Source organism: Arachis stenosperma, chromosome 6 (genome assembly GCF_014773155.1).
Source record: "Arachis stenosperma cultivar V10309 chromosome 6, arast.V10309.gnm1.PFL2, whole genome shotgun sequence".
NCBI classification, from domain to species: Eukaryota; Viridiplantae; Streptophyta; class Magnoliopsida; order Fabales; family Fabaceae; genus Arachis; species Arachis stenosperma.
The window spans coordinates 129,603,235-129,617,396 of NC_080382.1; the positions used below are offsets into that span (position 1 = coordinate 129,603,235).

Here is a 14,162-nt window from a genome sequence, read left to right on the forward strand (position 1 = left end):
TCAAAAAAACATTCAATTCTCAAAAGAATTATAATTCTAAGCTTTCCAAACACAGTATAGATATAACATTTAAAAACATTAAAAACATCAAGATTCCCATTTCCCACCGAAGCTTCAGCGGGTTCTCTTTATTATTTTTTTTCTCGCTTTGGAGTTTGTATTTGGTCGTGGCTTGTTTTCTTTTGTACTTAAGTATGGGCTGGACCCCACACCTCTTTCTTTTTTTTTTTTGGTCTTGGCTCTTTCTGGGTTAAAAATATTTTGTGGTCTCCTTAGTGGGCTACTGGGTTCTTAAGGTAATCTAATCTAAACCAAAAAGAGGTAATCTGATCCAACGGCCCCAGTTCGATCAGGAATGAAGCATAATCCCCTGTGCGCCCCCACTGTCTAGCACCGCAGCACTACCACCACCTCGGAGCTCCACGGTTTCTCCTCCTACGCAAAAGCACCGCGCAATAACCCTCGCAACCCTGTCTTTACTAATTCTGATTCTAGACTTTCCAAAATTTGAGCTAAATTATCTCTGAACTTCTATCTCGAAACGCGTTTCGCTTCTGAACCAACGAAGGTGTTGTTATTGGTTGTTTTTCTGTCTCTGCTTCGGGTCGCGCCAATGGAACTAGGGTTAGGGTTAGGGCAACCCTTTGTGCTTCTCCTACTCGCTCAGTTCTTCTGATGCCTGGCTTGCGAGTTGCTGGCGTATTCATGTTGTGAATTCCGAAATTTTTGCTCCATTGATAGGTTAAAGTTTGGGGTTTCGTCATGTCCGATAGTGGTCGAGTTACCATTACTCTTGGCCGTAGTGGTCAGGTAATTTGATACGTCTTCTAATTCAAAATCACGTTGTTCATTTTATTATTTATAATTTTAATATTTTCTGTTCAAAGGAACTTGTTTGTGTGATTTCTGCTACTTTGATTTATGTTTTTGTTTTGGGATTTCCTTGTTTTTACTTGCTTGTTTCTGTTGTGCTTTCCAATAAATTTTACATGCTAAAAATTTTCGGATTGATTTTCTGCAAGTGCTATTTTGTTAAATTTCTGCTTTGGGGAATGCAGGAATGCGATTTTTGTTGTTTCGCCTCCATTTACTTAAGTTTGACTTTTGAGCACTGAATAGGGTCCTATTCCAATATATGATGAATGATTGTGTTCATTTTTGTATTGTGCCATTTGAGTTTTAGGTTGTCAAGAGGGATTTATCTTCAGCTGACGTATCGTATGCTTCTTCTCTTTCCTTGGCTGGAACTAAGCGGCCTGTAAGAGACAGAATTGGAAATAATGTAGATGGTTATGGACACAGCAACAACAAACGGTGTGTTTGCTGCTGCTTCTGTGGTATATAACTTTTTATTTCAGTAACAGAGGCATATTAGGATGTCTCGTCTGTATAATTCAATTTCAATTGAAATTTGATTTTGTTTGTTACTTTTGTGTTTTTAATATTCCCTGCAGACACAGAGGAGATAATAGCATACAAAATGGGTTTGACGGTATTTAGGCCCTCTCAGCAGTGAACTTACTCTTGCATCTTTACATAGCTTCATCGTTTCTGCATTTCTGATATCTTTTGGCTAAATTTACTTAGATGGGCGTATTGACAAAGATGATCTTCGGTTGAAGCTTATGCGCAAAAGTGCATCTAAGCGAGCTGAGAGCAATGGTGATAGGAGCCAGATAGATCTCCGTGAAAAACTGACCAAGGCAGTTCGTTCTCCAATGACCAGTTTTAATTCAAAGCAGCGTGAACTTGAACCAAGGGAAACAAGCATGATTAGGCGAATTCCCTCAGCTAGAAGTTCTGATGATTTAATGCGTATGGAATCCATGAGAAGCTCATACTCTCCTTGGACATTGGACCATATTAGGCGAAGATCACCAGATGGGTTTCCAAGTAGTTCCAGGAGGATTTCCCCTCAAAGAAATGTGGAAGACCTACAGAGGAGGCCACTAAATAGGACATATGAAAGTGTTACACCGGTACCTTATGTAACTAGGGATGTTGAATCTTCAAGGCCTCCTGGCACTACACCTGCATCTTTTGCGGCACGCTCAACAATGTCCACTTTGCCTCCTGTAACTGCTAAGCCTGTAACATCTCATCTTGGCCAACTTCCTCCATCAAGCAGTGTTGCACAAAGAGCTTCATATGTGGTGAGTAATACCTACCTTCTGCCCCTTGATATCATTTCCTATAACACTGCTTTTGGTCTTGGAGATTTTTTCCCCATGACCATCTGATAGATGCTATGGTTGATTCCTTTATGCCCTTGCTGGCTACTCCATATGCGAAGGATTGTTTATGAAAACAGGACTTAATGGCACAAGATTTTTAGTGTTATTATAGTCAGAAATGCTTTATGCAGGTGAAATTGGTTGTTGTATATTAAAAGATTCTTTAAACATTCCAATTAATAGTAATCATAACAGAAAAATAATTGTTTAGGATGGCTCAATATAATTGCTTATTCATGATCTTCTGCTTGGGGAACTGATTTAGAGGTATGAGATCTTTTAGTTCAGTACATGTGATTTCTCTGCAATCTGCATATTATATTGTGATAGGGCATCAGTCCTCTTGTTGCAATCCGAATCTGCAGTAGCATTGTGAGGATTTGAATGAACGAATCTATGTTTGTAAAATTGTGTAGTTTTGGTTAACACCTTGAGTTCATAGTTGTAAAATTGGCCCGTATATGATGACCACAAGTTATGGATATGCTGGTTGTTAGCTGTTTCTGATCATAGTTGTCAAATTGTGAATCATGACATGAATTGTTTGACCAATTTTAGAGTTGTATGACACAACCATATTCATAAAAACCATAAATAACAAAGATATATATCCAAAGCATAAAAAAGCACTTAAATATTGCAAAAGTCAATATAAATCAAGACACTAGTACCATATTACCATACCAGCATCCTCTTTACCTGTCTTCTTGGGCTGAGCAGTAGCCACCATAGGAGCCATTAATAGTGGGAAAAACACAGAAGCAACAGAACCGAGGACAGAACATGAAGCAAAGTAGAGGGAATGTGAAGATGAGAGGTTAGGTAGCGTTTGTTTTGAGGTACTGGGACAGAGACTGGGAGACTGAGACACAGTATCATGTTTGTTGGATCAAAGACTGGTACTAAAATTTCTGTCTCTGTCCCTAAAATTTCAGTATTTCAGTACCTCCAAAAAGTAGGGACACAGGAGACTGAAATTTTTAGAGACGGAAATTGAAATTTTAATAACATTTTATACCTAAAATACCCTCATTTTAATTAATTAATTCTAATTTTATCCTTTGTGCAAATTAAATTAGAGTTTTATTCTTGTTTCAATTTTTGTCTCTCACTTTGCACTAAACAGAATACTGAAATTTATTTCAGTCTCTGTCTCTTAGTCTCTGTCTCTCAGTTTCAGTCTTTCAGTCTCTGTCTCTCTACCAAACGCTACCTTTAGAGAACAATGATTGCAGAGTAGAGGGAACGTGAAGAGAAGTGGTAGAACGATGAGAAAGTGGGAAGCAGAGAAGCAGTTTTGAGAAGCGGAGGATGCTTTTTGATCTATTTAAATTAATTTCCTAATTTTTTTTAATGTTGATATCTAATTTGTCCCCAAAAAAATACCAGAAAATACACAACAAAGAACAAACACATCTTGCTCGTGAATTGTTGGAACTGTGCGATTTGAATCATATATCTAATCGGACCTGTTTCAACGATTAATTCACGATTCAAACACTTAGCTGATTCACTGCTATTATTGGTCCATTTTATATCTAATCGGACCTGTTTCTGGTCAGTAGGTTTCATATGCTCCTCTAAAAGCTTACATGATGCTTAGATATGATAAGCTGATAACATGGAACCAAAAGAAAAAGAAAAATACGAAATGACAATCAAACAGTTCGTTGTGTGGGCTGCATGATTGTCTTGCCTGACTGTTGGTATATTCATAGATGCCTCTGTAATGTAAGCGAGGGGCTGGATTTGGAGGATAAATGGATTGTGTGTATATCTTGAGAATGATCTCTCCTGAGATGGTAAATTTACTACTATTTTCTGGCCTTGACATTTGTAATTTAGGAAGAGTTGGAATTTACTGCCCCTACACTCTAACATGACTCTAAAATTAAGTGTTAAACATCTCTATTTCTGTCTGTTGTAAAGCTCATGATCTTTTCAAAGGACTTCCCCTCTGAAACATTTGAGATATTTAAAAGCTACGCGTCATAAATAGCTTTTTCTTTTGTTTGGGCTTTAAAACTTGTAAGGAGGATCTCTTATCTTCCCATTTTTTGATCTTATCCTTCTTTCAATCGTAATGATAGTGTTTTATTTAAAAAAAAAAAAAGAAAGAGGGTGGGGGGGGGGGGGGGGGGGCGGTTAAACAAAGGTGTTACAATTTTGAATGGGAAATTTATTTAATATGCATTACAGTTATTACGATCTCTTTGATCTGATCCCGAAAGCTTTTGGTGTGAAAGTCGCAGAAAAATGTTCACCTTTCCCGTTGAATTATCTGAATAGATTCTCTGTAGATCTGTCCTGATACGTGCTTTGTTGGTTATCATATAGGGTGACGAACAGCAATCTCACCAAACTGTTGATGGCCTGTTACATGCTCTAGGACTGGGAAAATATGCCATTCTCTTCAAGGCTGAAGAAGTACGTAACTCATTTGTTTATGTATCCTTTTTCAAATGTAATTGTGTGGTTTTTTGTTGTTGTATGTTATTTGTTCAACTTGAATGTTAATAGCATTTGGTAATTGGCTGCTAGAAGAATTCTACTTTAGAAAATTGTTGGTGAATGCTAAATACAAATCTCGAGATCTTTTGAAGTGATCATTTTAAGCAGTATTTTGCAACTTGGCTTAATTCTTTTATTTCTATTCTTCTTCAGTTTATTCTTTATTCTCACTGCATTATTGAATTATAGTGAGCTATCTCTGATTTGTTTTCATGGTAACAACCAGCTTTTTTTCTACTAGGGTTGGGAGACAAGTTTCAAAATATTACTGACATGTATAATGCTTCATGTTTTATTAAATGGTGGATCACCTGAGAATTTGGGTTCTGCAAATTGCTATCTTATTTAGTGTATATGTATTCTGATTTATAGAAAGGTATGTAAATTTGGGGTGCAGCCCCTCCCTGGATCCTAGGTAACCAGGGATGTCCTGTGCACCTTTATGTAAATTGGGAGTGTTAACATAAGGTTTTCTTCTTTCTTTGTTTTCCTTTTTGGTCTGTGTGTGTGTGTATAAAAGAAACATACAGGAAAATTTTAGCCCTTAAAAAGTAATTGATCATGCCCAAATTATATCCACTTTTTAGCCCATATATTACCTTCTCTCTTAGATTGACCTTCAAAGGTTCAGAACCCCGAAAGAATTTGAGAAACTTTTATTCTCGTAAAACGATTCAATAAGATTTTAGCTCCACTCATATCTGACAATTAAGAGAGTTCCATTCACTTATATTAATATTGAATTATTGATGTAGTCAGACTCCTCATTAATGCAGTTTGGGTTGTGTGCTCAAATGGTTGTATCTTAACATTATAAGTACAGATATTCGAATTAATCATTATTGAAGATCGTCATGATTTTGATGCATTGTCTGTGAATTAGGGCGTTTCTAATTGGCATTACACTGATGTGTCCATGCAGGTAGATATGACTGCATTGAAGCAGATGGGAGAACATGACCTCAAGGAGCTTGGAATTCCTATGGTAATTGTCCTTTTTTAAGTTCCATTTATAGAATATGTTCCGATCACACATTGCTATATTGTGTGTATCTCAGACAACATTGTATGGGCTTTGTTAGGGGAATGGTGCTGCTGGATTTCCCAATGTTTTGGTATTGTTAATTTTTTATTTTAATTATTTATTTATTTGAATGTTTAGTATCATTTTTGGAGGATTCATCTTCTCAGTGCAATCTGCCTTATCCAATATCATTGATTTCCATTTGTTCTCTTGTTCTTTCTCTACCATCTGCAGATCGGATGTCCAAGTATTTCGTTGTTGACCATGTAAAACATAAACAATCTCATATCCAATGTAACCTTCACGAAGATGCTTTTTCCCGTACCCACTATTTCCCGCTTGCACCATATTATCTATAGTTTACAGTTGTGTTCAATGTAAATCTCAGACTTTCACTGACTTGTAACCCAAAAAATCTCTATGCCTTGCTATTTTACAGGAAGCTGTGAACTTCCCTCGTTCACACTTCAGGGAAATATGCTGTTTAGATCTTACACATCTGACAAAAATCTTCCCAAAAAAGCATATGAAAGTTCATTTCAGTCCAGGCTAAATTCATTCCTTACCATTTTGCAATCTGAACCTGATGCAGATTTACTAGTTTAAGATTCTGCGTCTTTATTTGTTCTAGTGTAGATGTTCCTATATGTGTGTGCATGCACTCATTCACTAATGCATATTGGTATGTATGCTTGCTGCATCTTGTGAGTAATCGACGGAAATATGGTGGTGTCATGTGTGTCTGATGGAACTTGCTTCTGTTACAGGGTCCAAGAAAGAAAATTCTTCTCGCTCTCTTGCCTCGTGCAAAACGTCAACAGTGATATACTGATATTACTGCATGAAGTAAAATTTAACACATGGTTGGATCACCAGGTTATTGGTTTTTGTTTCGACTTTTTTATCTTTTTTCTCTCTTTTTTTCTTGGGTTGATGGTAAAGTACATATCTCAGTTTGTACAACATGCTCTCTCTCATATGGGGTTTGAGTGCCCCATTTTTGCATTTAAAAACAACTATTTGTTAACATTGTAGTCTGTTGGGGAATATTGATCTGTGACATACTCTGTCCTTTCTCTCCTCTTCGTTTGAAGAAATAGGAAATGGAATCAATTTATACTGAGCTAAGGTTGATCGATATCTAACTGTCTTAAACAAATGTTTTGCATGGAGCATGGGTTTGGAGTGTATTAAAATGTTTCCAATATTTCTTTTATTTATCAAGAAAAATGACACTTCTCATTCTTGTTGGACACTTGAGTGAAACTCCCTACTCTTCTCTACCATTGGATTGTGACACTCCACACACCAAACTAATATGTTGATTGTGTTCTACATGATAAGGATAGTAACTTAGTTTGGTGTCTAAAACTTCAAAAAGTGAGTGAGTATTGCCGGTCTGTATCACACTCCTGCTAGACTAGCAAGATTTGAAGTGAGGAGTGTCATTACCAAAAAGTGCATGGCATTGATGCTTTGAAGTTTACCACCCTTTTAAACACGGCATTTGGCTCTACAATTTATGGTGCAAAAATATCTGCATGCCTTCTTTTTCCTGATTGGACCGAAAATGAACAGTGATTATTATACTTCGCAAGAATGACGGCAGAACAGTGGATCTCAATATTCCCGGCAACTATGCAATTGCTTGCTTTTCTTAAAATCAAAAGTCAATCATATAACGTGGAATAATTGGCGCTGCATAGCTAATGAATATTTTGAATGTGTGGTTAGAAAATATTAGGTAGCGGTTGTTTTTAGAGACTGAAATTGGGATTTAATATTGTGTTTAGTGGTCAGAATTTAGTTTTGGGACATAAAATTTCAGTTTCATCAGTATTTCTAGAAAGTGAAAATATGTGATTGAAATTTTTGAAAATAAAAATTGAAATTTTATTAACATTTTTTTTAAAATTATTTTTGTTTAATTTTTAAAATTTTAAATTTATCTTTTAATTTTTATATTTATCTTAAATTAATAATATTGAGACATAATTTAGTCCAATATATTTTACATAAAATATAATACAAATTTAATTTTTGTCTCTCTGTTTATATTTTCTAATCTCAGTTTCTCAATTTCAGTCTCTCTTTCAAATGCAATTTTAGTGACACATCAAATTGTTAATTGTGCTGCTTTTTTTTCCGTCATTTACATGTTTTGCCCCTATATAAAATATATTCAAAGTGATTTTCTTTTAAATCAGGCTAATTGCGGATTTGCGGTAGCGAATTCTAGACAGTCTAGTACTTTAATTTGCGTTGATAATTCCAACTAGGGCTTTCGTAAAAAGAAATTTCAAAGGCTGTTGCTGTGGTGTATAATTTGCCCCTCTTGTCCTACAATGACTTATAATTTTTTGGTCTTCATGTGCCTTCTCTCTCTCTCTCTCTCTCTCTCTCTCTCTCTCTCTTTTAATTTATTTTTTAAACACGACTAGACCAAATGGGTTTTGAGGTAGGTGTATGCCTTGAGCAATTAATTGCATTATTATACCCAGAAAAGGAGGTGTTATATGTTAGCATAAACTGAGGACCTATGAGAAATAGCGTAGAGGTATTCATAATTCATCCGTATTTGAAATTAATTTTATATGCACGGAGTGTCTAGTCGTTCAATAAGATTCAATAGTTAAAAGTGAGATTTCATATAGCATTGTGGGTTAGAATTCTAACCTTGTCAAATATAGTCGCATATATAGCATTTAAAAAAAAAAAAGCAGCGTAGTAGGTTGATCGTGTGTTAGCTCTATTACATGTAGATACTGCTTCGTATATCTTTTCCATACCTACCAACAATGATGTCTCATTTCAACATCAACTAGGTTCAACAGTTTCTGACAATGGTTCACACTGCTTTGGTACTACTTTTCAGCCTTAACTAGGTTTTTTTTTGGCGACTAGTAACTTGTAAGGGTTGACAGGAAATGATAATTAATTATCAACTCTCATGCCCCGCTTTTAAAAACCTTAGTTATTTTATTGACATGGGGCTAAATGATTAGTTAGAGCTATAAGAGTTGTCCAACTTTGGAAATAAAAAAATATTGTTAAAATAATCTAAACCTTATTAATGATTTTTACAAGTTGAAAAAAAAAAAAAGACAAAGAACGTGTTATAAAACGATTACATTACGTGTACACTAAAATCAGCCACTAAAGTCAACTACCAGTATAAAATATATATTAGAACACAAATATATATTAAAAATAAATTAAACAAACACATATATTTATACACAAATATATTGGTGGCTGATTTTGTTGTACGAATAACATTTTTTTATAAAAATACACACATCACCCACTAATTGAGATATTTATAAACTAACAAGAAAATTAGTAATGATATTTATTAATAGAAATCTGACTGAAAAAATAAAAAATAAAAAATCTCCAAAGCCTTAAGAACTAAGAAGACTCTCATATTCCGTACTGTATCTGATGTCATGCTATGAACAATTCGGCTATAATAAGTAGGTCCAAACACTATGAACCCTGAAGTCCCTGTTCCTAATTTCATATACAGCAGCCAGAGTCTTGAGTCTTGACGAGGTAGTTACAATTTACAACTCTACTAGCCAACAAAATAGTGACGGTTGAATTTTCCTATGATTTAATTGATAACATTAATTAACATAACTTGTATTGTCTAAGTGCGTTTGATGCAGCATCACTAATCACTGTTCAGCTTAATAAGTAGTAGACATCATTCCAAACTAACAATGTGTTGTTTCTCCGAAGTAACATGATTGAATTATCATATATTCCAGTACATTTAATTTCTCCCTAAGTCAGTTTTGGTATCCTATGAGGGCCCCCAGATAAATAAAATATTAGAATTATAAACCACTTTGGATTTGTCCAAAAGTGAAACCAATATATACCCAGTGGTGGGAGAGCAAAGCTTATTTTTATTTTGGGTTTAGCTTGATAGAGTAGGGACCATGGTTTGATTCTCAAACTAACGTGTAATGAAAATGGAATTAGATTGAAAATTGTTAAATCAATCAGCTAACCCACCCACTTAGACTCCACAACCCATATGTTCTCTTTTTATTCCACATGTTAGGATAGTGAAATGCTACATGACAGCATGCCTACTTGGAATTCTCCTCCTAAAGCAATGCAAGAAAAGGAAACCATTAAGAAAATATTTTCTTTCTTTATTTATTTATTTAACATTAAAATTATTATCATCGCTGATATTCATTTTTATCATTTTTATATTTAGACAAATTCTCATTTTAACGTTCAAATTATTAATTTGTTATATTTGACTGGAGTGCATCGTTGGCTCTTTTCTTTTTCTTTTTTTTTTTTTTGATAATTTCAGGCACTCTTTAAATAGCGCTTTAAAACGTTCCACAGAACTTATCCTTCCTGAAAATGTTGCTACGACATGTGTCTTTGGGGTACAGACTCTCTACTATTAGTCGACAAACAAATAGTGGTGAGAGCATTCATCACTTATAGCTTGAATTTTAATTTAGAGGTATTTTTTGTGACTAAAAAAAAAAACAAATAACAATAAAAAAAGAAATAAAAAAAATTGCTTAATAAAAGCAGTGTCGCTAAATACTACTCGCAAATTCGTTCCTTCCAATGTAACGGAAGCTCCACTTGAGGAGAAAGGATTATCATTGTAATCTTTGCCATGAAGTTGTTACTGTATTTATATTTCTTAAAATCAACCAGAGATTAGCATGCCATTTCTAAAACATGATATCTTAAATTTTTAACACCAAAAGATCAATAAACCAGAGCAATCTTGTAAATTATTGACAATAGTAAAGACTTTCACACAGTCTGTCTCATATATAATGTCTCTTTGTTTTGAGTTCCATGCTAAAGGAAAACTTCTCTAAATAGTAAACAACTCTCCTTGCAAAATACTACAACTCTTAATCGTTTTCAGACAGTCTCGTTATCACATTCCCTTTCAATCTCTGCTAACACAAGTAAAATCAACTCGAGCACTATTGCCAGAATATCTAACATCACAAATTCATAATTAATTTTAACGGTACTCACTAAAAAAAATTCAAGAGCCGATATAAAACTATAATTAAATAGAATATTTTTATTCTAAAATTTATCAATATTTCTTTTTAAATGTTTAAATCATGTTAATGAATTGAATAACATGAAGGATAAGAGGGAGAAAGGAGTGGGAATTGATTGGCATGAGAGATTTATTGGTGGAAGAAGTCAACCAATGGAAGATCTAGTTATAGACAATGGAATAAAAACACAATCTAATCTTTTTTCTAAATTGTCCCAAAAGCAACATAGTGTAGGGTCCATGCTAGAACAACTGTCTAACGCAAATGCTAAGTTTATTATTTGAATAACATTATAGTTGATGACTTGCATTCACCTGAAAACATAAGTTGTATAAAATATAGGCTTTGCCTGCTCTAAGAAGATATGCCCAGATCTTATGGAAGACTCTTAATTAGTAGTATATAATATATGCTTACATCATCAACCACTTCTTTTATTCCTTCATTTAGGAGAAAAAAAAATTAATATTTTTTTTATATATATCACATTCATAAAACATGGTCAAGAAAAACAGACTAATAATCTTCTTTTTAATGTGGTTGTGGGTGGTGGTGGGGATGGATAATTACAAAAGAAGCTTCATTTAGTGCTGATTAATCACATCTCTACAGTTAATTAGCTTTTTATTAATTACTTAAATTGGATTAACTGTATTTAATGGGACTAGATAGACTAGCCTAGACATATATATATATAGCTAGGAATCCATATTAACAATAATAATATTTATTTGTGCCATTCTCTAAAATAATATATTAATTTATTATAAGCTTATTAGTTAGCGGACAATACATGAAGCCATTAAGTCATTGGCTGGTTACTAAAATAATCTTATTAGATATGCATTTTAGTACAGTAGTAGATATGTTATAAAGTTAGTGCACCCTTCCTTTCTTTGACTTTTGCAGCTACAGTTAGTTTAATAACTTTAATCATGTCTTAGGCATGGAATATATCTCTTTTTTAAATTAAGGATTTCTCCCCAAGTGGAGCTATAATTATTATTAAGTGCTTATGAACCATCTAATTCTATACTAATTTAATCACACTGAATCCTCTCTGATTGAGAAGTTTGAGGTGTATCTAATACAATACGAAAGTATTTTTAATATTGATTGCGATACGTATACATTAAAATCAACTATTAAAATTAATTATTAATATAAAATATATATTAAAATATAAATATATATTAAAATAAATTAAATTTTATATATTTTTATATATAAATATATTAATAATTAATTTTAGTAATTAATTTTAATATACGAATAATATTTTTGTTTTAATATATAATAAAACATTGCATGAGAGACGGCTTTTAATTTTTCTTATCTGACTTTTTCTTTTTTTCATTTTTCTAAGTCCTATTTTATTCTATTGATCCGTTGGGTAGTCCCCTTATGCTGCCCATGTATTAAAAAACTAATTATTTTAATGGATATATCAACTTATCTAGATTATTGATCGTAGCATAGATATTTTAATCTATTAATCAGAAGTTTTGAGTTTTAATTTACTTAAAAATAAAAATCAAAAATGAAAAATATTATTCTTTAATAAGACTTATAAATTAAAATTAAATTAATTAAATTATTAATAATAAAAATAAACAAATATTTTGTTTAAAAAAATAACTATGTCAAGTGCATATAAAAAATTTATTATTAATAATATATAATATATTTTAAAAATAAATTAAATAACATTTATATTTATACACAAATACATGATAATTCATTCAATAATTAGTTTTTTGTATACGCAGAACATTTTTATTAAAAAAAATACTAAATTAAAGTTATTTTAATAGATGCAATGCATGATATAACCTAAGAGGTTTCTAACTTTCTATAAAAGGAACACATGCCAAACAACTAATCATAGTACATTTCTACTTCAAAATATCACCCAAACCTAATAATTAAGAGAGAGGGAAAAAAATGGAAAGGGATGTGTGTGATCTTTCTCCCACATGGGATTGTGAAAATGGCAATAATTCTGTGGAGAAGAGGCTAAGGCTATTTGGATTTGAGCTGAATCCACCTTCAAACAGTGTGAAAGATCCTAACACTACAGAAGGATCAGATGAAAGTGTGAATTCATCATCTAACTCAGTTTCTTCAGGAGGGGACAAAACCACAGCACAAGATCAAAGAACCACAATCACTAATAATAATAATGAAAAGAAGTTTGAGTGTCAATACTGTTTGAAGGAATTTGCAAATTCACAGGCACTTGGTGGGCACCAAAATGCTCACAAAAAAGAGAGAATGAAGAAGAAAAGGTTGCAGCTTCAAGCAAGGAAAGCCACCATAAACTACTATCTTCAACAGCCCAATTTTCCAAACAACAATCATTATCATGGTTTTTCTTACCATAATCAGAATCATAATAACAGTAACACACCTTGGTTCTATGATCCTTCTTCCTACAACTACTATTCTGACTTCACAGCTTGTGAAGAATCCCAAATTAGCTTCAACCCCAATGATCAAGATTCAAACTTTTTGGTCGAAAAAGCATCAAATAGTAATTGGTATTCATCTCTACCATCATCATATCAAACTACTTCTTCTTCACAACAAGATTCTTGTATGTTCAATTTCTCTAATACTAGTACAGAAGATAATAATAATAATAGGGCTTACAACATCTTCGAGCCTTGCAACTTTCCTGATTCTTCAAATCATCAAATACAAAGTCATAGTAATAATAACAAAGCTTTAGATCTTCAATTAGGCCTCAATTTACACTCAAATACAAAAAGGGCCTAATTTATTAGTATTATTATTATTGTTGATTAGGGCATATAGGATATATATAATTTATTTATAGTTTCTATGTTTTTAGTTTCTTGATGAATTGTTCAAATGTATGAATCTCAAACATATATCTGGAAAAACAACAAATTTCACAGTTCATTATAGTGATGATTTTTAGGAAAATATTATAATACAGCTCTTGTGGTAATTTTTTCTTTTTAAGAATATAATTTAACCATTGGAAATTGTATATGATGATTTTCTGTATATAAAAGCTTTATTTTATTTTATTTTTTTCTCCTTTACTATCTCGTTTAATTATTCATATTATTATAAGATATATATATGAAGGAGCATGCACTTAATATCAGAACCCTTAGTTGCATGTAAAGGGTGTTAATTAAAATATTAAATGCAAATAATTAACCTTTTGGAAAGGCCTAGTTAGTTAGTTGCATGCTAATATATAATATGAATGAAAATAAATTAAATTCCAAGCTATAACATGGTATATAATTACAAGGAAAAAATATGGATTACCCATGTAATTTCATGAGTGCT

The 14,162-nt window shown here is 32.7% G+C and overlaps 2 protein-coding genes across 3 annotated transcripts; both read left to right on the forward strand.

The window, feature by feature from the left end:
- Positions 1 to 328: 328 nt before the first annotated feature.
- LOC130936159 (uncharacterized) lies at positions 329 to 6,909 on the forward strand. 2 transcript variants are annotated; one of them, XM_057866178.1, is made up of 7 exons: positions 331 to 810; positions 1,184 to 1,314; positions 1,455 to 1,492; positions 1,588 to 2,153; positions 4,572 to 4,661; positions 5,668 to 5,730; positions 6,537 to 6,909. In XM_057866178.1, exons 1-7 carry the CDS (start codon positions 763 to 765, stop codon positions 6,591 to 6,593), a joined length of 993 nt encoding a protein of 330 aa, XP_057722161.1. In that variant the 5' UTR covers positions 331 to 762; the 3' UTR covers positions 6,594 to 6,909. The 2 variants fall into 2 exon arrangements, with proteins under 2 accessions (XP_057722162.1, XP_057722161.1); XM_057866179.1 differs by lacking the exons at positions 5,668 to 5,730; positions 6,537 to 6,909 and adding an exon at positions 5,569 to 5,643 and having other exon boundaries at positions 329 to 810; positions 4,572 to 4,682.
- A 5,799-nt stretch (positions 6,910 to 12,708) lies between these two features.
- LOC130933104 (zinc finger protein 5-like) lies at positions 12,709 to 13,680 on the forward strand. The gene has a single exon (XM_057862614.1). The coding sequence runs from the start codon at positions 12,780 to 12,782 to the stop codon at positions 13,611 to 13,613; it is 834 nt and encodes a 277-aa protein (XP_057718597.1). The 5' UTR covers positions 12,709 to 12,779; the 3' UTR covers positions 13,614 to 13,680.
- The last annotated feature ends 482 nt before the right edge of the window (positions 13,681 to 14,162 follow it).

Excerpts from the sequence above, each read along its gene's own strand:
- LOC130936159 (XM_057866178.1), top strand. The coding sequence starts at position 763 with ATGTCCGATAGTGGTCGAGTTACCATTACTCTTGGCCGTAGTGGTCAG. Across the intron at positions 1,493-1,587 it reads CATACAAAATGGGTTTGACG|ATGGGCGTATTGACAAAGAT; the intron begins GTATTTAGGCCC and ends AAATTTACTTAG. Across the intron at positions 5,731-6,536 it reads AGGAGCTTGGAATTCCTATG|GGTCCAAGAAAGAAAATTCT; the intron begins GTAATTGTCCTT and ends CTTCTGTTACAG.
- LOC130933104 (XM_057862614.1), top strand. The coding sequence starts at position 12,780 with ATGGAAAGGGATGTGTGTGATCTTTCTCCCACATGGGATTGTGAAAAT.